This window comes from Lucilia sericata, unplaced genomic scaffold (assembly GCF_015586225.1).
Source record: "Lucilia sericata isolate MDLA Ls3-8-SP2 unplaced genomic scaffold, ASM1558622v1 Contig000018F_arrow, whole genome shotgun sequence".
NCBI lineage: Eukaryota > Metazoa > Arthropoda > Insecta > Diptera > Calliphoridae > Lucilia > Lucilia sericata.
In genome coordinates, this window is record NW_023994057.1 from 1,215,179 (window position 1) to 1,243,069 (window position 27,891).

At 27.9% G+C, this 27,891-nt stretch overlaps 2 protein-coding genes across 2 annotated transcripts; one reads left to right on the plus strand and one right to left on the minus strand.

Moving 5' to 3' along the window:
* LOC119607317 lies at positions 1 to 27,891 on the minus strand. The gene is made up of 7 exons (XM_037961184.1): positions 27,495 to 27,891; positions 10,815 to 10,873; positions 10,482 to 10,760; positions 10,016 to 10,328; positions 9,789 to 9,939; positions 379 to 495; positions 1 to 247 (listed from the first exon to the last, which is right to left on the minus strand). Exons 2-7 carry the CDS (start codon positions 10,836 to 10,838, stop codon positions 130 to 132), a joined length of 1,002 nt encoding a protein of 333 aa, XP_037817112.1. The 5' UTR covers positions 10,839 to 10,873; positions 27,495 to 27,891; the 3' UTR covers positions 1 to 129.
* LOC119607294 lies at positions 546 to 2,841 on the plus strand. Its single transcript, XM_037961169.1, has 2 exons — positions 546 to 823; positions 882 to 2,841. The coding sequence occupies exons 1-2, from the start codon at positions 730 to 732 to the stop codon at positions 2,552 to 2,554; spliced, it is 1,767 nt and encodes a 588-aa protein (XP_037817097.1). The 5' UTR covers positions 546 to 729; the 3' UTR covers positions 2,555 to 2,841.

Below are 27,891 nucleotides of genomic sequence, written 5' to 3' on the forward strand. Positions count from 1 at the left end.
TTTACTTTCTTTAATTCATTTATTTAATTTTAGCGGGCACAGAGTTCCAAGCACAGCTTAATGTATTTATAGATACTGTAATTATTGTTAAAATCAAATTTAATAAGAGTTACAGTATTTCTTATTGACTTAAAAACAGCGACATTTGTCAATTGGACAATTAGAGCCATAGTTAAGGCAGGCATCCATACAATATGTGTCAGCACCTTCTTTTCCCTCCAGATCACCAATGGCAACACACTCGTTTCTGCAAAAGATTTTAAAAATTAAAAAAATAATCTAGAAATTTAACATTAAACTATAGATTATAGGCTGCACTACCGATAACATTTTATTCGTTGCTGACCATAATCGATTTTTGATTATAATGATACTTACGGACAATGACATGCTGTTTGTGGACAATTTGGTGGATAACGCAGACAATTCGTTTCACACCATTGATCCATACCAGGTAAACTCCGGAAAGCATTTGAGGCAATACATTTTTGATCTCTGTAATTCAGGCATGACCCAAAAGAAAATAATAAATACATATCTTATCCTACAAAATTATTTATAACACATTTATAACGCACTACAGTAGACAATCGAAATGCTTTTTAAAAATTTTATGGACAATATGATGTTATAATTTGAAATACAATGTCAAATTAAAAAAATGTGTATTATAGAAGCACGAATTTAAATTTATAAAAGTAAAATAAAAGAAAAAAAGTTTATAAAGCAATGCACAGCCATTCCAAAGCACGCCAGTCAATTAAAGTCGAGAAGGAAAATGAAAATATTAAGCTACGGAAAAAAAATAAAAGCATGACCACAGGTTTTAATTTACAGATAAACAAAAAATCCGTAATATATTTAAAATATATATCTTTCAGATAAACATTTGGCCAATAAGAGAGAAACAGTCTGGGATCGTCTAAGTAAAGTCAAAAAAGCGCCCAGCACGGATAATATTTTAGGAGTAATGAGATCACGTCCTAGTATTACTTCTAAAACTTCACAACGTTTTCAAACTTTAAAGCAGTTACCGTTTAATCAGTCAATTCAATTGACACGAAATCCATTATTACCAACTGCTAGTTCCAACAACAAGCTCTCGAATGTGACTAAAAAATGCTGCGTTCAAAAGCCAAGTGCTGCCTCTGGAACTGAAAAGGGAGCCTTTTTACATATTGATCCTATCAAAGAGATAATGACTGCTCGCAGTTTCAGTGATGAATCGAAATCTTTATTAAACAGCAAATTAGGTTCCTCGGAGGATTCGAATGAAGAATATGAATTGGCTCCAATTATGAACTCTGAGTACGACTCTACGAGCAGTATAGTGATATTGAACAATGTTCGTGAATTTTTGCAACAACACCAAAAATGTATGACCTTGGAAGATATTGAAATCGTAAAAGATGTTGTTAAATCCGACAGTAGATATAGAAATGTGGACCAGAATCCCAAACTCTTTGCAGAAATTCTAAAAACTCAGTTGCAAAACACATTAAAACACGAATTTGCTATTAAAAATGTTTTAGACTGTTTGGAATCGTCGGGTTTAGAGCAAAATCTTCAAATCGAAACAACCAAATCTATAAACAAAATAGTGAGTTATTCGGGCAATAATACAGAAACTCAAAAATTCGAAGTCGATATTATATTTAAAAATGTTCCATCTTTAGATAAAGAAATTGAAATTCTTAGAGCTCTCGGTGAAAAATTGGAAGCTACGCTGAAAAGTTCAACATCTCTTAGAAAAAATCATGATGATTTAGGGACAGATAAGTCGATTTTCACACCCTCAATCGCGAAAGATAAAAATCGGCGTGTAATGTCTAAATTAAGATATGAATTGTACGTTTTAACTGGTGAATATAATGCGGAGGTCTCAGTTCATCAAATTGGCATTCGACTTCATATGGGAATTATAAATGAATTCTATATGGCTCAAAAAACAATCATTGAGCTTAAAGAGGAATCTAGTCGTCCATTCTATGTACCAAGTAATTTGGAAAGCCTTCAGCTGAAAAGAACATCTTTTAAAAAGCTTAAGGAAACCCCAAGCGAATTAATGCGTTATCTAAAGCCTAAAAATTCTAAAGTTGCATTCAACATGCTAGAACAAGATCCAATATTTTTTAACAATTTATTCAATAAATCTGTAAAGCTTTGGAGCATTCCCTATGATTTGTCTAAAAACTACTATTATACCGAAGAGGACCAGCATATGACCATGAAGCATTCCCTTTCTGAGGGTGGTGATAGTGTCCTATGGGATCAAATTAAGGATGAATCACATACAAATTTTACGAAAGCATTAATTGTTAAGGACTCTTATTACAAAACATTACGTGATACCGCAACAACTTCAAGTACTTTTGAGCCACCCATTAGGGGCAAGCAACGCAGGCGCATAAGACGTTATTTGACCCCAACGCCAACTAGTACCTGTTGTAATCCAAAAAATACATTGTTCAAGACAGTTTTAGTGGGAATTGTACAAATGTCGGTATTCATAATATTCATAATGGCCTTAACATATCCGGATGCCAGGTGTTAAAATGTTTCGACTATTTTCTTTTACATAAATTGATTAAAAAGAAATTACAGAAGTTCATTTTTTCAGATTTAACTCGTAAAAAATTATCTTCAGTAATATCTTTTATCTTTAAATATATGTAGACTGGTGTTTAATAAATACATTAAATTATTAGTATTATATAACAAATATGTAGAGGCTTGTTGATTGTTAATTATTCCCTATGATTAACAAACGTGGTAAGCTCAAAATGCGTTGCCAATAGTGAGCTTACCACGTTTGCAACGTATTTGCATAAAGTTTAGATTGCGACAACGAATTGTTGCAATGTTGACAAAGTTGCGTGGTCTACATTACATGTTGTTGTTGTATGGATGTTATTGAAAAAATTTGGACCTTGTATGGGGGGGGTTGTTTTTAGAGTCAATTATGAGCCGATCTTTATGAAATCTGGTAGATATATTTTAAATCACATTAAACTAATTTATTTTGAATTTCGACGCTATATTCGTTCTTTTATAACAGTTATGGATACTTAAACTGTATTCCGGGGGTCTACTTGTATGGGGGCTAGGTGAAAACATCTGCCGATATTACCCATTTTCAATACCAAGCAAACTGCAGCAATAGACAATATTTGTGCAAAATTTCAGCTCCCTAGCTCTTTCCGTTCGGGCTCTATCCTGCTTTCAACAGACGGACGGACACGGCTAGATCGTCTTAGAATTTAATAAGGATCCAGAATATATATACTTTTGTGGGTCTACGACCAATATTTCGATGTGTTACAAACGTTATGACAAAATCAATAAACCCCCCCTTCTTTTTGGATGGTGGGTATAAAAACATCGTACATGTTTTTCTATGTGACCGTAACTATTTAAAAAAAAATTCAAGACATAAACCATTTTCACAACAGACCATCACCTTAATAAACAGTTTGTATTTTTAAGCGAAATTCGTTCATTTATAACATTAGTTGTATGATATACATACATATTTTTAGAAATCATTGCAGAAGCTGTTTTGTAAATTCTTGAATTTTTAGAATAAAACCAACACCAATTTTAAATATATATGTAGAGTAAAACACAGTAAATGTCGTTTCATACCAAGTAATTAATCGTATTTATTTAAATCGGAATTAAATAATTTGATTAATAATTACAAATGATAAGTTAAGCTTAACCCAAGCCAACATTAAAAAAGCATACATTTGCAATACATATCGCTTCTTTACAACCACAACTCAAAAATTTTTTATATTAAAATAAAAAGTATAAAATGTGCATTTTGGAATTATTTCGACATACATAGATACATATGTACGTATGTATGTTTTTCTAGATTATTTAAGCTTGTAATAAATTATAATGTTAAATTTTTAAATGTAATTAAAACATACATACATAAGAACATAGGGACATTTCAAAATTTTTCGAACAGGGTTTTACCTTACCCTCTCCGAATTTGATGAAATTCCGTACACACATTCTGTATAAATACGAAATTTAAAGTTCTCCAACATTTCCAATTCCATTACGGTTTAGATTTTATCGTGGTTCAAAATGTCCAAAAAAATTTAAAAATTGTGTTTCTTGCTGAACACAATAAAAATGTTAAAAATTTCAGGCAAAAAATTTATAACTAAAACTTATAAATTTTGAAATTTGTATGGAAGTGATGTGAATTATTTTGCTAAAATCTGACATGACATGACATGACTCATGACACTATAACCTATTTTTGGCAAAAGAAAAATGAATATACCTTTTTTCAGATACTCTTGACTCAAAGGTATTTTTGAAAATCCTTGTAATGAAACTTATTAAAACAATAGCAATATTAAATTACAGGACATAGGCTTTAATTAACTAAACAATTAAAATCGGATAAATGGGTTAGAAAATGTATATCATGTCAAATTTAATGCTTGTTTAATTTTAAAATCTTAAAAAATAAGAACTTTGGACCTCTATTAAATCTAAACTGTAAGGAAATTGGAAATTTTGGTGAACTTTAAATTACGTATGCATGTGAAGAATGTATGTATTGAATTTCATTGAAATCGGAGAAGGTCATGTTTAAAATCCTAATTTTTGTTTCGTAATTTTATGAAATTACCCTATAAAAAATAAATATTTCGTTATATTTTTGAACATTTATACATACATATAAAACATAATAGATAAAATAGATACTTATTAAATATGTATAGTATTTATATATTTCAACATTTATAACCTAAAACATCATGTTTTTAAATTACACAGTGAGAGAAAATAAACGAAAATTGAAATACCTGGGAAGTAACTTAATTGTTCTGAAAGGCGAATCCGAGTAGAACAAGCATCTGGTTTTGAAATTTGCCAAACACCTCCAAAATTTTGAGATACGGGCAAAAACGGGGTTTCGTGCCTTTAAGCACTTATAAGTGTTTAACTTAGTTAAATGAAAACCGATTTTAAGTTTCTCCACGGATTAACAAAGAATAAGCTGAGTCCATTATAATGACATCTATGATGTTTAAGTGCACTATGTGGTCTCAGGATAAACATTCCTTAAACCAATGCCATTAGGATCAATGCGACGAACACGAGTAATTTGTATATATAGAAAGAATAAGCTGAATCCATTATAATGACATCTATGATGTTTAAGTGCACTATGTGGTCTCAGGATAAACATTCCTTAAACCAATGCCATTAGGATCAATGCGACGAACACGAGTAATTTGTATATATATATATATAAATTCCTGTAATTCCTATTAGGAACATAGGGCCTGAACGATTGCTGGACGTTTTGTATACGTTGTTGTTGTAGAGTGAAATTGCTCGTGTTCGTCGCATTGATCCTCATAGCCTTGGTTTTAGGAATGTTTATCCTGAGACCACATAGTGCACTTATATATATATATACATATGTGTATATGATGTTGAAGTTGCCTTGAGAAATTTGAGTGCATTTTATCGTCAAACATATTTTTGATTTTAGTTTTGCATCGTTTTTAGGAGATGTTTTTTCAGCGTATTTTATATAAGAACCGTACAATTTATTAATTGATTAATTATTTTGGGATAGGGTTCAATATGGACCGATCCTCATACAATTTGGTGAAAGGATTCAAGTTTATATAAAAGCTATTTATGCCGAATTTCATCGTGATATTAATGTAATTAAGATAATTATGGAATTAAAGTCATTTGCTGAAGGAGGATTTGCAAGGTCCGATCCGTTCACCAAATTTTGAGGGGATTGCCACATATTTAACCCTATTCCCCACATAAAGCATCCTTCAGAAAATCATTTTTTGAACTATTTTGTATTAAGAAAAAGATCGATAACGTCAATGGTTAACGGATTTTTAAAAACAATGTTGCTTTTTACCCATGAAGAGACGTAGTTTTCTATTACATTTATAAATAGTACTGTTCCTATATAAAATACTTTGTAAAAAAATCTCCAACTTGGAAAATGGTGCAAAACTAAAATCAAAAACATGTTTGCCGATGAAATGCACACATATTACTCAGGTTACTTAAACATCAAATATGTCATTATAAAGCCCTCACCTTCTTTTCTCTAAATCCGTTTAGAAACTCAAAATCGGTTAAGATTCAACTATGTTAAAGACTTATAAGTGCTTAAAGGTACGTAAAATTTTTACCCATATCTCATGATTTTGGAGGTGTTTGGCAAATAGTATCGCATTAAAGGTTCAAATCTAAATTTCTTCCTTTAGTTTTTTTTTTTTGAAAATTTGAAAAATCGCAAATTTAGCACTTTGTATCATAACTTAACATAATTAAAAAGTCTTAATAAAATGAAGATTTTCACAACTTGGATAGAAAAAAATAAATTATATATTTTTTGGCCGATTTAAGAAATTTGATTTTTTGCATGAGGTTCTTGATTTGGAACGAGAGGAAATAAGTGTTTTCTCAAATAACACAATATTGGCTATCGCGTGGTGGTAGGCCCAAAATTCGGTTATACCCTAATGTACATACACTTCCATATATGTATGTAAATACTTTTATACTATTATATATTATGTATATATTATATGTATGTATATTATGTATTATATATTGTATACTTTATATTATATAAGCAAGACTGTTCCAAAATTTTCGATACAAAGAATTCAAGATCAGATATCTTTATCCATACCAAATACTGGGTAAATTTACCCAGAAAGAAACTCAACAAACCAAGCGAAAAGACGCTTGGCAAATTTTTAGAACCCTTTATTGAAATTAAATTCAAAAGGGCATAACAACAAATTAGTAATTTCCACAAGTAAGAAAGTCCTAAAAAGCAACATAATAGACAATGACTGGCGGTACAGTTATATTCAAACGTCTTAATCGATGTTGGGATACAATACTTGTAAGAAAATGTCGTTTTTATAACAAAAATAACTTTCATTTTATTTAGTTTTTTGACTCTCCTGTAAAATTTTTAAAAGTGTTGTTACGCCTTTTTGGATTTCAGGTGACGATATATATATTTTTTGTATAATTACGAAATTTAAAGTTCTCCAAAATTAAAAAAATTCTTAACGGTTTAGATTTTATCGTGGTTTAAAGTTCATATTTGATAATTTTTTCTTTTTCAACAGGCATATTAAATTTGATATCGCATATTTTCTAAAAAATTTAACCAGTTTTAATAATTTAAGTCTCAAGTTAATGGCTATATATTGTAGCTTAACATAAGATAATTATGTATATCAAAACACGTCAAAAGAGATTTATTTATTCCTTCACCAAAAATATGTAACTTATAGTGTCATGAGCAAGGAATAAACATATGAGCAATTATCAAAGTTTTTTAATTCCTTTGAAATTAAACTAAATTGTTAATAACTTTGGTAAGAATAAAATGTCAAACAAATTTTTTACAGGATTATATACACAAGAATTCCAGCCTATAAGTTGAAAAATTGTAAAACTCTAGGTCTTCATTTCTAAACGAAATCGGTTTTGAAAGTTTACAAAATTAAAAAAAACGTGTGTCACTAACTAATTTTTTCACCTTCTGTTTATTTTTTTGGTCCATAGCTTTAAACTTTTGGACACTATTCGTTATAGTGTTAACTAAAGACACTTAGGAGATAAATTCTTTACAAGCTATTACGTATTAGAACTTGGATGTTGAAATTTGTCACCAGGTTTTTTCCAATTTTGAATTTTTTACAGGTTTTTTGACCGGGCGCTGACGCCCCTTAATAAAATATAAAAATTGGGACAACAGTGGTTAGCTGATGTAATTATACACAGTATGGTATACATCTCGTTAATGTGCCCTGAATAGGAGATCGGAACGAGAGCTACAAAAGTTGGAAAACTTGAACGTAAATTTTTTAAAATATTAGTTTTTGGCACGGCAAATTCGCACTTATATAGGAAATAATTTGAATTATTCCGTAAATTGAGTTTTTTGTTACTTTGAAATATAAAATCGGAGGAGCATGCAAAAATATTCGAATGCAACAATTTTATGAAATTTTTAAAAATTTTGCAAAATTTCATTTTTTTATTTTTGCGATTTTATATATCAAACATCGACTTATACAAACATTTAATGAATAGACATGAAGATAATGACAAACACAATGGTTTGGGATCATAAACGTACTTAAAATGTCCTTGTAAGCTACAAAGACGTCACTTTTATCTAAACACATTTTGCCAAGATACATCATGGATGATGCTCAAAATTCGTCAAGTTTGTTGAAAGTTTTCTTAATGCTTTAATGTAAAAAAAGCATCAAAAAAGTTAAATAATTGTAGTTTTTGTGGGCCAAATAAAATGTACCTAGCATCAAAAAGCATCACTCTATAAATATTTAATTCCTTTAAACTATAATTTTTTATTTGCATTCCCTTATAAATCAAGCTCGTAGAATTCAGATATTAACAGTTTTTTTCTTATATTTTACTAATTCACGATTTTTCAAAAACTATAAGCAACAAGTTAAAAAATTACTGAAATGAAATTTCTTACTGTGTATTTTTAAGTGCTAAATTCGAATTATTTTTACAATTATGTGCAATTTTTTTCAGATATTACATATATAAATACTATTTTTAAGAATTTTTTTAAATATTTAAGTGAAACCCGCTAGAACTTTTGCGCCCCTCGATCAAAATTATTAACGCGAACGGATTCATCACGTATTAGGGTCTGTTTATAATCACACAAAATATTTTGAATGTGTCATCAAAAATTATTTATGATTTTTTTTAACTCTAAAATTAAAAAACTTTGATAATTGCTCATATATTTAGGTGAAGGAATAAATAAAATGTAATATACATTTTTTGTACTCAAGGACATTTTTGAATATACATACATAATTACCCTTATATTAAAACTATAATATTTTACAATTGTTATATTAAACAACAGGGGAATAAATAGTTTGGAAAATATACGAAAAATATTAAAAATTTGAACTTTGAATCCAAACTGCAACTAATTTGGCAATTTTGGAGGGCTTTAAAATTTTATGAAATTAACCTCACACTTTTTTGGGAGTACTTGGTTTTTTGCTAGGAAAATAATGAACGTGTCTCCATCTATAATAATGGAAAGTAGACATTGTTTTTCATCTGTATATTCGAAATTCACAACTTCGATTTATTTGGACCAGTCTCATGTTAAAATGTACTAGTTTATTATTAAAATATTTTATTTTAAAAATAATTAAGCAGGAATATTACATACTTTCAATTGCACTTAATATTTAATTTGTTTATCTAATTTGTATTTGTTAACATTGTGCTTTGTATATACATATATAAATTTGTATGTATGTATGTATTTTTAGTGTATATGTACATATGTGTGTGTGTAATTTTACTGTGTAACTTAAATTCTGAATATGTGTTTGGGGATATGTGGATGTATGTATATTATTTATACATGTATGATTCAGCACCTGTTATATTTTTATTTGTTTAATGTTAATGTTGTTATTATCCAAATTAATACAAAGCTTTTTTTTTAACAAAATATGTATGTATGTACCTATATCTTACTCTAAAAATAACTACATATGTATGTGTGTATATTTTTATATGTATGTACATTAATTAGTGCCTTGAAGAATTTCTATAAAAAGCGAGAAAGCAAATAGTTTGATTATTATTAAATAATATTTACAAAATATAGACCCAACGAAATCAAATCCGTTTTATACGAACGGGTCTAAATGCATCCGAAAAACACCTTCTTAACTTACCTCACAATCAATGGAAAAACATTTTTATCTTCGGGAGCTCTATAATCTCTATAGTACAATAAATAGGGATTTCTATTGTTGACAAATAGAGGAGGTAAGCCTCCTCCTGTATTTGAAACGATCGCTATATCCGCACAGTTACGGAACGTTTCTTTAAGTAAAGCAATAAAATTGATCGACATTTTTAAAGAAAGATACATTAAACAATTTTAAGTAAGAATTCTTACCTGCTTTACCACAACCGACGGCTTCAGTACCATTAGAACATGTGCCCCACATATTGGCGGTATAGTAAGTCCACTGCAAAACACATTGTGTGCAAGTGACGTAGGGTGGCAGACGTACGCGATAGCGGAAAATATCCTTCTTTTTAGTATCACGAGGTATAAGAAAACGATGATCTCTACTTCCAGATATGTACAAGGGATAACGATCAAAGCACTCTTGATTGGCTTCTTTACGAGGATTATTATTTGGGCACAAGTACATCTCAAAACGACCATAATGATTTGCAGTCAACTCAACTTCAACATCGATTTCCTAAAAAGATTATACGAAAAATAAAGTATGAAATATACATATATTTCTCCAGTAATCCTTTTGAAAAGACATTTTGTACAATATTGTTAAATAATATGTAGTAAATATATGTATGTACGTACTACGTATATAACATTTTGTTAAAAATATTACCTGACCAGATGTATAATATCTTGATATAATCCCTTTTGCATATTCTCCTCCAGCTTCATGTGGACGTGGAGTTCTTAGGTGAAAAGCATCACCACAAACACCACATTTACCTTGATTTTGTTCCCATTGCACTGCATAACCTCCGCAGAATAATTCGTTATCATTGTAATTGACAGGATTTGGATACCCAAAACGCCACATTGCATTACGGGCAGGTGGATCCATTAATCGGCCATGGCCAAATACAAGAGGTGCTCTTAAGAGGCAGCCCAACACACACTGATAAAAATACATTTAATAGTTTATAAAAAAAACTTTGACTCATTAACTTACCAATATAAGAGGTAGATCCAACATTGTTGATGTATTATTTTCTTAAGATATAAATTTATCTGTAAATATTGAATATAAATATTGAAATTAAATTAAATTTTGTACCGAAGGAAACAAAGGAAATAATAACCAAATTTTTTGTATTTATGAAGTGCTATATTTAAAGTACATACTATTTTATTATTCTTAGTATTTTGAATTATTATTTTTCCCAAAGTTTTGAAAATTGAAGGGCTTGTTGCAGTAACATGATAAGCCACTCGATATCGAAAACTGATTTTATGAACTAATTGCATTACCATATGTCTTCGCTACCCCAACCAAAAATATTTTCATAACATTTTAATATAATTATTTTATATAGGCTTACTTTTACAAATTTCATATACATAATTTTAGAATTTTTCAAAACTTTAAAATCGTTTTGCTCAATATTTTTAGTTTATGGCCGAGTTACCCTTCAATTTATTTATATTTTCCGGTTTAGCGGATTTAGCAATTCCGAAAGGCCCAGGATCCCGATATCGGTATTCAGGAATTTTTAAATCAATCCCGATTGGCATCCCTATATAGAACCATAGCAAATGTTATTGTCATCAGTCACATCAAAAATTAACAAAAAAAATGCAAAAATGCATTTTAAATTTAAGTTAATGTCATTTTCATATGCCAAGTTGGATAAAAGCCAAAGACATCATTCAGATTGGTGTTGATTTTATATTCTAGTTATATTTGTGCGTTCTTAATATGAATGTTCATTTATGTAAAGACTATTATGCAAACACGTAAGAGTTTTGTACTATAAGCCAGCAAAAAAAAAAAAATAAATATCTTCCAAAGAAGGTAAAACTATGTGAGTAGAATTTTCTTGATGGAAGTACTGAAAACACTTGTTTGTCATAGGAGGGATGTTTCTTTTTATGATTACAAACTTACTACGTCTGAAGCCATGCTGATTTTTATGTTCTTTTTTGGAAGTAGTCAAATAGGTATGTGTTAATAATATAGATAACAAAATTACGCAAATTTAACATTAAAAATCACACGAACCGGATGATAGACGTCTGAAACTATAAATTTAATGGAGAAAAACTGCGATTTTAGTTTTTCATTTCGTGATCCTGTGTCAAACAATGTCAAATTTGATGTCAAGCGAACAAGAAGGGTTGGGACATATTTTGTATTATTTTTATTTTATTCTGTAAGGATAAAAAAAACCCGAACTCTAGCCGGCCTTAAGGATATCATATATAATTAAAATTATAAAATTTTTCATGACGAAATAATTTAAAATATAACATATGGGTCATTTCGTGTCAAGTGACCCAATTTTCGAAGGAAAATATATGTATGTATTTAAAATTTACAACACTTTATTTACTCCGATTATCGTTTACAACATCTATCTTTGATTTAACTGTCAAATAGGGTTGTCATTCTTAAAATAAAGAATAATTCGAATAATTTTTTTCGATTAATGGAATATTCGAATAATATTTGAATGTTACTCTTTACGAATATTTTATTATAGATAGCATTGAAATTATGTTAATATTTTGTAAAACAAATCGAAATAAAAGATATGTTATACTTAATTGGAACATAACTTTTACTACTTTTTGCAGTTTATAAAAATTTTTGTTTTGCAATGTTAAAAATAGAATGGTTCTAGTTTTGATTCTCTTAATTTTTTTCATGTTTGCAATAAGTGAAACAGATAAACATTAATTAATTTGGTTCTTTAAGTATCTTTCCTTTTACAAGAAAACCAACAATTTCTATGTGTACTGAACCCTGTTTCCTGGGCAAGGAGATACCGGTGATAGACAGAGTGTAACCCTTCACCGAAAATTAAAATGGAGACACCACATAGAGGATAATATCAAAATGAAATGGGATCTTAGTCCTACTATGACTAGTGCTTATGAAAAACCAAATTTTGGAAAAACCGGTTTTTCGGTTAACCGAGTATAAAAAAACCGGTTAACCGAAATTTTTAGAAATATTTAAAATATTATAACATTTAGTTGAAAAATGTCATTTTGCGAAATATTATGAATTACTTAATAAGACGTACATACATAATAAATCATAAGAAAACAAACTTTTACAGATACAAATGAAGATATTATTGATTCGTTAGGTATATGGAAGTTGTCATAGGAGGGATAAATTGACCTTTGAATATATAATGCATCAATTTCAATAAACAAGTAAGAAACTATAGTCGGGCGTGGCCGACCATATGATACCCTACACCAATTACGAATATTATATGTGATTCATTTTCAATCTGATCGCATATCAGATTCAGAATATGTCGGAAACTTTGAAACACTGAACCCAGATAGAATGTCTTGGTCAATTGGAACATTTCAACGAACACTGATTGGAAATTTCTTAGGAATTACGGCAAGTAAACTGAGTTTCATAACATTCAAAGATAATACATTCAGTGAACTCTATGTTGTTTTTTTTTTACCAACAAATTATTTTCTCCCGTAAAAAGCAGCGCACAACAGGGCCTATAGTGACCTGTTTGTAATACATTAATAAATAGTACGATATTCTTATATAAAACAGTTTGTAAAAACGTCTGTTAGTTAAACATCGTATACATATGTATATCATTATAAAGGCCCCAGTTTCCACTTTTAAATCCGTTGAGAAATTTAAAATAGGTTGAGATTCAACTAAGTTACTGATTCATAAGTGTATTAATGTACGAAACCCGTTTTCTACCTGTATCTTAAGAATTTGAAGGTGTTTGGCAAATTTTATTAAATTATTCGAACAAAAACTTTTATTCGTTCGAATAATTTTTAAAATTTAATCGAATACTCGAATGAAAAAAATATAGTAAATTTTTATTCGAATAATTTTAAACACGAATAATTGACAACCCTGCTGTCAAAATTTACATTAAAGGTCAATATGAGATTTGATACGAAACGTTTATAACGGTATATTTCTTACAAGAAACTAAATAAAAAGATGATGGAAAAGCTGGTGTAGATCATGAGATTAGATCCACACAACAACTAGATGTCATAAACCATAATTGAAAAATATTTTATGTTGTGTTGTAACTGAGAATAAATATTTCCTTGAAAAATAATTATTAACTTTTAAATTTTACAATAAAACTTATAACAGTTACTATTACAAAATGTAGCTTTATTTTTTAAATATTTTTATAAATATGTACATGTATGTATATTTAAGCTACAATTCGCATGATGCAGTCGAACCCACTGTGCTGTATACAAATTCATTGAAAAATTTTAATTTTTACCGTTAAAATAAACCACATACTATTGGGGACTAAACAATTAATACATTTATTAGTATTTTACATATAGCATATTTGTTTTCAATGCTAAAAAATGGCCTTTCAGGCAATCCGATTTATTACATCAAAGCTGGCTTATTATAATAAATGAAATTTTCTTGTAACTGTAATGCAACCGACAAAACTAAATCCTCAGGGAAACATTCCAAAATACGGACAGCAAAAATTTTTCACTTTAAGGTAGTCAATTCACAACAAATACAGCAAAAACCCTTTTAAGACTACTAATACATCTTCGTGACATGTTCTCAAATATCATTTCATAAAACAAATACATATAAACAAAATACTGTCGACCAGTGTAATCACGACATAAACAATAATTTACTATGCATACACATGTTTAGCACATGCTTTCATTGTAGCTTGTTATCATGATTGCAGGCGTATTTGCAACATTTTTATTAACTTATTAAACCAGTTCCTTTAATATGCCATCTTCCGCTTATATAATTTTAACTGGAGTTATGTGCATTTAAAACCGGTATAATTGACCTACCTCAAATAATGTGAAATATAAAAATATTTTCGTTTACGTGGAAGTAGAATCATGCAAATTATGCACATATACATACTACGTATGTATGTTAGTATGTACGTATGTATGTAAGTATTTGTAAAATATGTTTGTATATTCATATTTTGGAAATAATATTTTAGTTTTTTTTGTTGTCATTAATTGAGATGAACTGAAAAAACACTTTATGGATAAAAATATAATTATGAAATTAATTAATTTAAACAAGTTGAATGCGCTCGAGAATATGCATACCAAGTAAGTATTTAATCGATAAAAAATTGCCACGTTGTTTACAATTTTAAAATGCATATGGGCATTTCCATGAAAATGTAAACCACGACTGAAAAAATACTTTCATACTTCTTTTTATTTATTTTAAAATTTTATTAATTATTTTCTTAACACCGTTAAACGCAGCGCAGTGGTATAGAAATGAAAAGAGGGAAATAATTCTGTAAGTTCTAAACGGTCTGTCCGATAAGTTTTGAATGTGTACATAATGGTCCATGGTAATGAGGCGTAGTTTAAAGCGATCATAATAGTATAAAAATATAAGAAAATTGCACAGGTTACTCACAGCTGCTCTTTTATTTATCCACTAGATGCTAACTCATCATGAGGAAACTTCAGGTTAACTAAAACTGATGTATTGTGAGTGAGTATTAACTCGTTCCTATGACATTACATTGAAAAACTGAATAGTATGGCCAGTTAGTTTAAAGTTAACTCAAAATCCTACTGGGTTATTACAACATGTAGACATACGTTGTAAAAATTTAGCAAAAACAGCTTTATGTTGAAAAAAAAAATTTAAATAAAATTTATATTTATGAATACTTTTCAATGAATAATATAATTATATAATAACCTCCTAATATAATTATATAATTTGTATGAAAAATACTGGGAAATTTTTGAAAATTTGAAGTTTTTCCATACAAATTTTTTTGAACGTTTATAAGCGAATTATGAACATTGATGTCATTTTCTGAAGAAGACTTTGTATGGGGGTTAGGGTTAATACTGGGAAATTTTTGTAAATTTGAAATTTTTCCATACAAATTTTTTTGACCGTTTTTCGTTTCGTGTTATAAAATGAGACCCTAAATATCAACAAATCACATTGTTTTTAAAAATTTGGCATTTATGTTGAAAAAAATTTAAATTTAAATTAAATTTATATTTATGAATATTTTTCAATGAAATTTTAAAGTTATATAGACTTTAGCATTGACAATATAATCTCCTAATATAATTATATACATATGTATGTAATTTGTATGAAAAATACTGGGAAATTTTAGAAAATTTTAAATTTTCTATACAAATTTTTTTTGAACGTTTGTCGTTTCGTGTTATAAAATGAGACCCTAAATATCAACAAATCACATCGTTTCGTCTTAAAGTACACTAAAATGTGATTCATTTTCGAAGTCCATTAAGTGTCTTCTGATCTTCTGTCCTTGTATAATATATAAAATTTTCCGACAAAAAAGAAATATTTATGGAGTAAAATCAATTGGTTGTATTATTATTTTTGCAGAAATGTACATTAACTTAATGAATCAAAATTAATTTTTCAATTTAAATATTCAGTTAACCGTTTTTTTTTTTTGTTGATATAGTACACTTGCTCTTTATTTTGTCTGATAGTGTACATAAGCATGTATGTATGTACGTAAATACATATGTATACATATTTGTATATATATCTTGCCCATATTTGTTGTGGTTCCTTGGTATAAAAAGTGAATGTCCTCTCATTAAAAACAATATGTGTAAATAATGTGATTAAATATTCATTTTATTTAATATACACACATTTAAATACAGAAACATTTCTTAATCTTTATATATTGAACTTAATATTCAAGGTAATAGAAGTCAATCTACCGATTGTATAAGTACACTGAAAACTTTCCATGCCTAATGTAAACGAAATTAACAAATATCTCCCCTTGATTGTAAATTTTAGAGAATTTTGTTTCTCGAACATATAACAACAAAAACATATCAAATCCCAAAAACATAAATCTAATTTACTATATACTGTAAGGCCTACCACATTTTTTTCTTTGAAACAAATTTACAATATTTTGGAAAATAGACCCAAATCAATGGACACTTCTTTAAAGGCATCTAATATTGTCAAAAAAAGCTTTTAGTTAGTTAATATACAATTTTACAGTAAAACTTTAAGTACATATCGCCACCTGAAACGCAAACGGCCCTAACTAACCAAAAATTCAAAATCGATTTTATTGTTGATTATAATGAATTGCATCAAAAATGTCCTCACAAAAAATTGGACTCCTCCGACCAAAATTAGCTATTTTATTGACAAAAAACAAAAGGCCCTATCTACAAAAACCTTTAAATATTAAAGGTAAAAAGCCCAATTTATCCATTTTTTTATACGCCATTGTCAACTATCATAACAACTGATAGGTTTCACTATTAAACAATTTGTTTATTTTCTACAAATAAATCGCGTTGATAGAAACAAACTTTTCAATTTCAATAGTTTTTTGCTTCTCCTGTAAAATTTTAAAAATGTTAGATAGGGCCGTTTGCGTTGTAGATGACGATATACAAATGTATGGTCGAATATATTTATTTGGTTATTAACACTACGTCAATGATAGATGCCATAATAAATATCTACGGATGTTTATAACAATTGCAAGTAATAACCGCATAAATTATCCTTATCAACAAAAACTTACAAATTCCCCTCATCCTGGATATTTTATCACTTTAATGACATAATATACATATAAAATGGCTATCGGTCAGGCGAACCCCTCTCTATCCCATATTCAGGTAAAGAATAAGGTATAGAGAGGGGTTCAGCAGAGATGTAAATTGATATTTATATATTTAAAATTTCAGATATTTTGTTTATATTCCAGGAAGTCAGGGAATATGTTTGATCTTTACTTTAACCCAAGCTTTTAATAAAGTTTTCATTACTCCTAAGCACACTACGTGCATATATATTCTACAGCAATTGGAGTCATGATGTTATGATGCTCCGTCTGAGTACGATTTCTAAAACTTACATCTGTTCGCCTACAGAGCTACAGTTACTAAAACTAAACGATTTTCTACACTTTGTCCTTTCTGTTCACATCGAGTACATGAAAAATACCCACTATGTCCTTTTATGCCCAGTACATATGCCCTCGCTGGTGTGTCCATTACAAAGCTTCTAACCTGGACTGAATATGATTTTGTTTTAAATTCAAAACCATTTTTAATAAGTTCACTTAATTCAAAAACAAATTCTTCTAAAAATTCATTAGGACTTTTCCTCATAAACTCCACCCTTTTTTTTTTGCTTTTCGTTTGCTCTTTAATCTTATTGCTTTATTGGATAGCATTATAATTTTTTATATTATAAATTTAATTTTTGATTTCCAATAAAACACTTTTGAGCTAATAGTTAGTATTTATAAGAAATTTTATTAAAAATTATTTTTTTAATTTAATTAACTTCAAAAACCACTTTTTATTCTTACTTGTCTCGACACTGATTATAAACTAAGTTGAAAAGAAGACAAAATAATTTGTTTTTGCTAAATGTTTATTCGTATAACGGTAAAATTCGCCCAACGATCTCCAGAATCCGTAATCGGCGATTGTAGCGTAATATAAATAAACCGGTTTACAATAATAGATGTATCATTTGGAAGAGTAAAATACGATCGTTGACTAATAACAATCCTTCGATGCTCGCTAATTCGTTCAACAATCGTCAAAATTACTCGCAAAAGCATCTTTTGATGCATTAAAATATTTTTTTTTTAATAATCGTCTGGACGATTAAAAAACGAGTCACAAAATGAAACAATCGGCTGGAAGATTGAAAAAAGATTTACCAAATGAGGACAATAAGCTTATGTTTGTTTTTGTTGTTTTTTTAAGTTAATTCTGTTAATTATATCATCAGTATTAATTATTTCGAAAAAAATAATTTAGAAATGCAAAAAAGACTTAATTAGATGTCCACAAGTGTACATTTGCTTCATGTTACAAAACCATCATATATACATGTAAATTAGGGTGTCCCGTTGACCCATTTTTAGGAGGAATACCTCTAAAACGATGCGTTTCAATGTACTAATATTGCTGATAAGGTCCTCAGTTCACTAAATTAAAAAAAAATATTTTTTATTTTTCTCGTGTTCAGTACATTGAGTTTACATTCCTACATGAAATTCTTAAAAAGGCTGTTCCTCGGGACACTCTAATGTTCATCCATACATACGCTTTTTCAATAAGTAACACAGCTGTATGTTGTTGTTGGTTTAAACTTCTCGAAAGCATGTCTGACAGAATTATTGAAGATTTGGATGTCGAAGATATATGGGGTCTTCAGAAAATTGATTTCAACAGACACACAGACAGACGGATATGAAGGAGTTGAAATTTAAAAAAATAATTACGCCAATATTAGCGCTGATCCAAAAGCGCCCATAAAAGGTATGATATCACAATTTCAAAAATATTGCGTGAAGCTTAATAAATACACTCAATTTTAAGAACATATATGTTATTGTCTACTGAACCCTTCCATTAGCAGAATTATTCATCGACCAATTTCCTTGTTTACACGCTGGATGTAAAGGTATTAAAATATTAAGCTTAATGATTTTGACGGTGATGATTTCCTCACTTTCTAAGTACATACTTGCACATTATTCTAATATGAATGTTTAATTAGTTTTACCTACATATTTACATATAAATTAAATTGCGCATAATAGTTTTCAAAAGTGTAATTGAAGTGAGAGGTAAAATCTAAGTAGAAATAATGACCGAGTGACATATTGATTTAATCTTCTATCCGAATTTTTTACATACATACATATGTATGTATGTGCATATATGTATGTATGTGTGTATGTATGTATGTATGTGTTGTCAAATTATTATAGATTAAACTAATCTTGTACTTAACTCTCTGTTTGCTGTTTTCCAGGAATTTAATAGAACGATATATTATTTATTTTATTTTTTTAGACTTTTAGTTTGAAGGAGTTAATCGTTTTGGCTTGTGAAGCATACATACATACATATAAATATTTGTATCCATTTAGACAACCGTGAATAACTTTGAAATCAATGACAATAATAAAAGCTGAATATGAAATACATAATCCAAAACTTAGGTAATTAATTAAAACGAATGTGTCACCTTAAAAATTATATATGTATGTATGTACATATGTATATGTTAAATATGTACATATGTATATACCCAGCAAAAACTCGATAACTATTTTTTACACACAAAAGTGGCTTTTTAGTTTTTTAATTCATTACTTTTCAATGTAAGTTTTTGCTGGGTATATACATATGTACATACATACAAATTAATGTTTACTTTATTTATTTGTTCAATTCACAATCAACGTTGTAGCCTAGGAAAGCTCTATACAACTCCTACAACAATCACTATATTAGCACTTACAACTTTATTGTAAATTGAAGAATAGTTTTTTGTAATATTATTTTGATACGCACACCAGGTATTGTTAATATTCTATAAAATTTTAAGTATGTATTCCATTTATTGAATCCCATAGTCACGACAATTTTAAGTCACTCACAGATTGGTGCTTCAATAAATACTTATGCATGCATACATTCACATTTACTATTTAATTTTTGTTTTACCATTTTTCATCCAAAAATAACGAACAAATCTCCGGATCTAATTTCGAACTGTGAATTTATAAATGTTCTTAATGTTTTGATTGTTTGTAGTTAAGATATTAGCTTTGTTCCAGAACTTTTCTGTTCGTACTTATAAAAAGTACGGGAACAGAAAAAACAAAATTTCTCTTTCAATAAATTTGTATTGATGTTTATTCATATAAATTTCTATTGAAATTAACCCCCTCATTTTATAAAACGAAACTTTCGTTAACGTAAAAAAATTGTATGAAGAATACTGGGAAATTTTTTAAAATTTGAATTTTTTCCATACAAATTTTTTTGAACGTTTTTCGTTTCGTTTTATAAAATGAGACCCTAAAATAAAATTGAAAAACTACGATCACACATACTTATTTATGAAAATAAATCAAAAATATCAAACATTTTTTGTTTTCAATGTATTTTTTTAAACAAAAAAATTTATTTCACAATTTTTTTTTCTATTTACCAGGAAAAAATGTTCTGGCTAAAACCTGCAAATTCTGGCAAAGAGAAAATAATTTTAATTGCTCAAATTTGTTCTCTTTTACAATTTCTGGTAAAAACCTGCAAACTTGACAAGTTAAGGAACAAAGCTATTGTGTATTTATCTTATATGGATATTAATACATATTGTTTTAACATGATATTTATGTATGTATCTACATGAATACATACATATGTACATACATATGTATGTATGTTTATGTGTATATACATATGGTGTACATGTATATACACATCCAAGCACGTTAAATTATATGAAGATTTAAGGAAATACAACGTCAATGACAGAGTCACTGTAATATTGAAATAATTGTATGAATGTTATACTTTGGTATGAATTATACTACTTCTTTATTCAAAAAATGTTTTGTCATATTAATCAAATTAAGTATGTACATTAGGGTAGCCCAAAACGAAAGTTTCTGATGTTCTCACCGAAAATAAAATTTAATTCATTCTAAGATACCATTTCTTGCATTTTTTGTCCTGACTTCAATGTTGAATAATGAACTGGATCAAAGCATGAAAAGGTATTTTTTTAAGGTTTATACGATTTTTATCATATTTTTAATAAAGAAAATATACGCAATTTTGATACCATATGTGAAAGATGTTCGAAAGGAACTAACAAACATTTATATGCAATTAGAAAGTTATTATTTTTTAAAAATTTTTTACATAGAATTTTTAATGCAAATGTGTGAAATTATGAGATTTTAAATACATATGTATATATCAAATTTTTTTTTTTCAAAATTCCATTTAGTTAGCACTCGATCTTGTGTTAGCTATTTAATTAATACCTACATATTAAATATGTGCCCAAAAAATGTCGATTTTGTTTGTTTTTTTTTTTTTTTTTTGGTCACTAGTGTCTATAATTAATGATGTTAAATTTTATTCCAATTGGATAAAAGGAACCCGTGCTGGAATTCGATTGAAAAGTGTAAAATATCACATATCAATATTTTATCTGATATTCCTTTGCATGAAACATGAAAAACAGGAAAAGCGTTATAAAACGATTTTTTTATTATTTGACCAATTTGACCAAATATTGACCCCAGGACAACAATTTTAAGAAATTATATCATAGAATGAACCAAGCTTTCATTTTCCGTGGACACATCAATACCTTATTTTTTCTTCATACAAACAGGACGATATGACATAAAATAAATACATATGTATAATTGTTTTGGATTTCATATCGCAAACCCAGTACAAATGTGACACAACTCAATTTTTTTTTTTCAGAAAAGGGACAAATTTTTACAAATTCTAAAAAAACATAAAGAAAGACGTAATGGGTTTTCTTGAACAGTTAACAAGAACAGAATTCACTAATATTTTTTTATTTTAAAGATAAACAAGTATCCTGTGCATAGTTTAAGGCTTAAAGAATATAAAAACGCAAAAATAAAATTTTGAGTTGAGTCACTTTAGTACTTTAGTAACACTTTATTGCTTAATCCATAATCCCTACAAACATTAGGAAGATATCTTCCATACAAGATATAAAAGCAATAATAAAGAATTTTATTCTGAATGGAAATGGAGGATTGTACAGACAATATACATACATATGTTGGTATATGTACATATGTATATGGAGTTAAAAATAGATAAAACTATCAAATAATAAATTTGATCCGATTCTGTCTATGATTTAAATGTATACTTTCTATTGGAAAGTTTTTTATTTAAATCATAATGAAAAAAATTAAGGATACATATTAGAAACTAGTTGTTTTAAAACCCATAATAACAAAATTAATCTAAGACCAATTACTAAATTCATGAATTTAACATGCAACAATCATATTGTAAAACAAAATAAATAAAAAGTGTATCATAGTATGTATGTACATACATATATAAATTGTATATGTGCCTTCACATTGAAATAAAATCTTGTTCTTTGAATGATTCTATTTACCTTTTTATTTATTTTCTTTAAATGAAAGTAATGGCCCAATTTTAAAGATGTGCAAAATCGATTCTAAAATCTGACAGTTAAATCCTACAATGAGTGTTTCTGTTATGTGTAATAAATTCAGTTCATGACTTTTGAATGTCCAATACCGCATTTAAATAGTAAGTACGTTTTCAATACAAGACACTAAATCGATACTCAAGGTAAGAAATAAAAAGACAAGTCATGAATTACTGATAAAAACTTTTATTTTCTAAAGTCAATATTATTGAAGAGAACAAAGTGTACACACATACATATATACTAGTTAAATCAATTAAAAAAGTAACACATACATAAGTACATACATATGTATGTATGTATGTAGTTTCAGTACGTTTGATTTGATTTGCGTTCGACGTTTTAGGACAAATGGCAATAAATGCATTTAATTATTTTAAATAAATTTGTTAATGTTGAAGGTGATTTAACGAGAAATTTTTTTTCAACTGGAGTAAAAGATAGAAAGTAATTATTGAATTAATCGTTTATCTATTGACAATCGTGTGAAATAAATATTAACAAGTAAGAATGAGATATTCGGCAGTGCCGAATCTTATATACCCACTACATATGAAGAGTTAAAAATTATTTTGATCAACTACTACTGTTTATTTTGTATTCATTTTCTATTATTGGAAATAACTTACAGTATATTCCCGAACAATTGTTATCGTATATTTGTCCCTCTTTTTTGTGGTATGTACATATAAAAAGGCATATAAATTAATCCCATCGTTTTTAATCTCTTTGTTTAGAGACAACAAATAAAATAAAATCAGAGTTTCCTTTAATAAATTTTTGTTAAAAACATGATTCATTTTATTCAATAATTTATCGAATGTGTCTGGGTTGGAAACTCTGATAACGTATTCCATAACAAAAGATATTGTTTTTAAGTGATTTCTTGTTTTAACTGTCGTAACAATAACAAATTGATTATTAGTCCCATGTATAGATACATAAATACATCAAATATTTGAATCATCTTATGGGTTCACTATGATTCATATGACTAATTGTTTTAGAAATTTTTAAAATAATATAAAAAATATATTATGTATAGATCAGTATGTAGATAATTTAGTTATCATACAGCGAAGCAATAACGAAAATCGATAGACTATATCTGAAGTAATAATTTAAAAATAAGAAAAACATTTAGGCCCATGCTTTATATACATAAAGGTTGAACCGACCAAAATCGACCGATTTTTAATCTTCAAAACTAATTGATCAAATAAAATTAAATTTTGGATTAGAATAGGCTATTTATTATCTTCCAATTTAATTCCAATAAACATTTTTTTTTGACAATTACCTTTTATATTTTTGAAAAAAAAGTTCTTTAGAGCTTAATCAGAGAAATATTATTTTGCACGAATACAGTAAAATTTAAAGTGTTTGTATACGTTTGATATCAAAGAACTTTAAATTATAATATTCCATGATAAAGGAATTTAAACAACAACTGGTTAAGCTTAAACCTTGATGTGCTAGGGTGATCGACTCAGTTTTTCAGCCGGTTTTATCTGTTTTACTACTGTCGGTTTTTTACTTTGAAAACTAGGTTTCGAATACATTTATTTGCTTTGTATTCAATGGATACTTAAACTTATGAAGGACCTAATATTGCAGCCACCCTAATTTTAAAAATGTTGGATGCAGGTTGGATTTTTCAAGTGGAGCTTTTGAAAAATGGATTAATTTTCCAAATTTTTTAAATATTTTAATCGCAAAATTTATCGGAATAAATGGAAATTGTTGATAGAAGAATACTTTAAATTTGAGGCTGATAATTTAAGAAAACTTTTATCATAACACCAAAGGATTTTAGAATAAACTAGAATTACCTAATTTCAATGTGTTCCACTTTTTCTTAATTTTTATACATTAAAGAAATAATGTAAATTATAATCTAGTCTAGATTTTAATTTTTTTATAAAACAAATTTAAACACGAATGTTAATTTTTGCATTTTTAAAGACATTTTTATTAATAGTAAAAAACGGCTAATCGATAATCGGACAAAAAGTTTTATTACAATTTTAAGTTTTATTATTTAAATTATATTCTTGTACTTATCTTATGAAAAAATTTGAATTAAATACCAATTTTTTCAAAAATACAGAGTAACGTGTCATAGTTAATAAATTTGTAGGTGAAATCTCTTTTGGACCCCGTAGGATTTACAAATATGAACCGATTTTGATGAAGAAATTTTATTCATTACATATGACTAAGTAGAGTAAAATTATGCATACTTTAATAATTTTATACTTATATTTAAAAAAAAAAATATTAAAGTCTGTATTTTAAAATTTTAAAACAAATTTAAACTCGAATGTTAATTTTTGCATTTTTAAAGACCTTTTTATTAATAGTGAAAAATGTCAAACGGTTTTTTTTAAATGTCAATTATTTGAAAACCGATTTTTGGGAAAATGTCGAATAATCGATCACCCTAATATGTACCATAAAATTTAAGTATGTAAATCCTGTATGCTTTAATGCCACTTTACATACATATTTGTTGTCCAGATTATTCAAGATCCGATTTGTTGTTGGTTTGCAAGTAATTTTTAAGTAATGTTGTTTTTCCGTTAGAATTTGAAAAAAATCTAGTTTGGTTACTTTGTATTACGTGATGATTTAAATTAATGAATTTTTCATTCGAAGATTTTGTACAATAAATGAAAAATTATGAAGAAGAAAACGAATGGACATTGAAGTGGAACTATTATACGTACAATATTTGACCCTATACCACTTTTAGTGGGGAAGGTATTATGTGTTTGTGCTGATGTTTGTAACACCCAAAAATATTGGTCCTACACCCAACTTAAAGTGTACCAATCGGCTCAGAATCACTTTCTGAGTCGATTTAGCTATGTACGTCCATCTGTGTGTCCATGTGAAATAAAATTTGGCACATACACTTCTTTTGACCCAAGGACGAAGTCTACGGAAAATGATTAAAATCGGCAAAACTTAGTTTTATATATGTAAGTCTCGTAATAATCGGGCCTCATTTGACCCTAGTCCCCATTTAAAGTCCCCTTCAGAAAATGACTTATAAGCACTAATATCACGATTAAATTCTGCATGAAAAATTAAATGATTTATTATTAAAAAAATCCACATTTTTAACATACTCACTTTACATACTAAATTTATGTTTTCAATACCCAACATACCCGGGTATGTCATACAATTTATATGGCTGGTTCAACATTTACACATTTCTAATTTATCACTTAGTAATATTTTTTTCAAATAATGCAGTAAAACGTATTTAAGAAACAAATTAAATATTTTTTAATCACATACATATGTACCTTTAAATTTCAGACATTTTTTAAGTTTTCTCATTATTTTCCTTTTAATATATAAAATATTAAACTCGAAAAACCGTTATGTCAATACCCAACTTAACCGGGTATGCACAAAAGTTATCGGACAAAACGTTTTATTACAATTTTAAGTTTTATTATTTAAATTATATTCTTGTACTTATCTTATGAAAAAATTGTATCCAAATAAAAAATCTACAAACTACAACTACAACTGCCATATAAATTGGGGTATGTTTTGTATTGAACGGTTAAAGTACTCTATATGGGTTTGATTTCAATATAATTGTTATTATTTAATAATTTAAATATATTTGCAGCTAAATACATACATAACTATTACAACCATAATTGTTTAATATTTTTGTAATATTAAAAAACATTGTTTTGTTGCTTTAGTTACCTACATACATACATATATAACTTTTACTTTTTGTTATATTTTTGGTAAAAAATAAACGTGAATAAATTATATAATTTTTTTACAATGTCGTTGTATTTGATTTTTCCTTAATTGTAATATTCACTATTTACTGCATCGTAGAAAGTTTCGGGTTATGGCGTATCGTAGATAAACGTGAATAAATGCATGACAATTGATTCACATTTTATGCAGTTTTGACCAAATGCACTACTTTCTAAGAAGAATTATGTGGAACTTTATCAAAATATACCATCACATACGTATGTATGTATGTATGTATGTACATCAATTGGTGAGATGTGAAATGAGTAGAAAAGAAAATGTTTATTATAAATAAATACATGAATATGGAGAACTTCAAAAATAAACAGTAGAGTGTCTGTTGATATCTTAAATTGTCAATTTAATCGATATATTTTTAAATAAAGTGCCACTTTATATGTGGTCAAATAAACGGTAGTGAATGGCTGCTTGGACATCTTAGTACTTATGATTCAAAGCGAAGATCATTAGTATTCCAATCAGAAAATGCAATTTTCAAACACACTTACAAACTTAAACACGGCTCACTCATTCTGACGCTTCACAAAGTCAGAATGCAGAAACCATAAAGGTATTTGACTTTGAAAAGCATTTAAACAAAATATTTGTTTATAAATATGTACATATATATGTACATACATATACATATGTATATACTCGTATTATAATGAAAAATAAGTTTTTAGTTAAAATTTAACAGTATAGGAATATGTTCATATAAATTGATGTTCTTTATATTATAAATATACTATATAAGTATAAAGGATTATTGTTTTTGTATTATTATTTTATTATTATTCTAACCTTATTTTCAACACTAGTGTCGTAATTTCAATTCACTTTTTTTGGTATTTTTTGTACACAATTTTATTCCGCGATATAGTTGCTTTCAGTTTGCGCAACCGCAACGTTCTGATGTTCCTTGAGATCTTGTGCCAAAATTTTGTTCAAAATGCTTCGTATGTTTGATTTCCGATTTACTTTGAAATATTCTTAAATACATACGTGTTGTTTTTGTAAATTAATACGACAAGAAAACGAGTTGTTGTTTAGCGGTATTGTATTATTATGTACTTAATTATTATACACTGATTTAGTTCATGCGTTCGTTCCTCTTAAAATCGCGTTTTCTTTAACAAGGCATACAACTGCGTTTTTTAATTTTTGTGCGTTTGCGCGTTGTCACTGCGAATGTCTTTGT

What these genes read in the sequence shown, in the direction of transcription:
- LOC119607317 (XM_037961184.1), bottom strand. Translation starts at nt 10,838, where the DNA reads ATGTTGGATCTACCTCTTATATTG. An exon ending in CGTCGGTTGTGGTAAAGCAG is followed by an intron (nt 9,940 to 10,015) that starts GTAAGAATTCTT and finishes CTTTACTTAAAG; the next exon opens with AAACGTTCCGTAACTGTGCG. An exon ending in CAAACAGCATGTCATTGTCC is followed by an intron (nt 248 to 378) that starts GTAAGTATCATT and finishes AATCTTTTGCAG; the next exon opens with AAACGAGTGTGTTGCCATTG.
- LOC119607294 (XM_037961169.1), top strand. Translation starts at nt 730, where the DNA reads ATGCACAGCCATTCCAAAGCACGCCAGTCAATTAAAGTCGAGAAGGAA. An exon ending in AAATAAAAGCATGACCACAG is followed by an intron (nt 824 to 881) that starts GTTTTAATTTAC and finishes TATATCTTTCAG; the next exon opens with ATAAACATTTGGCCAATAAG.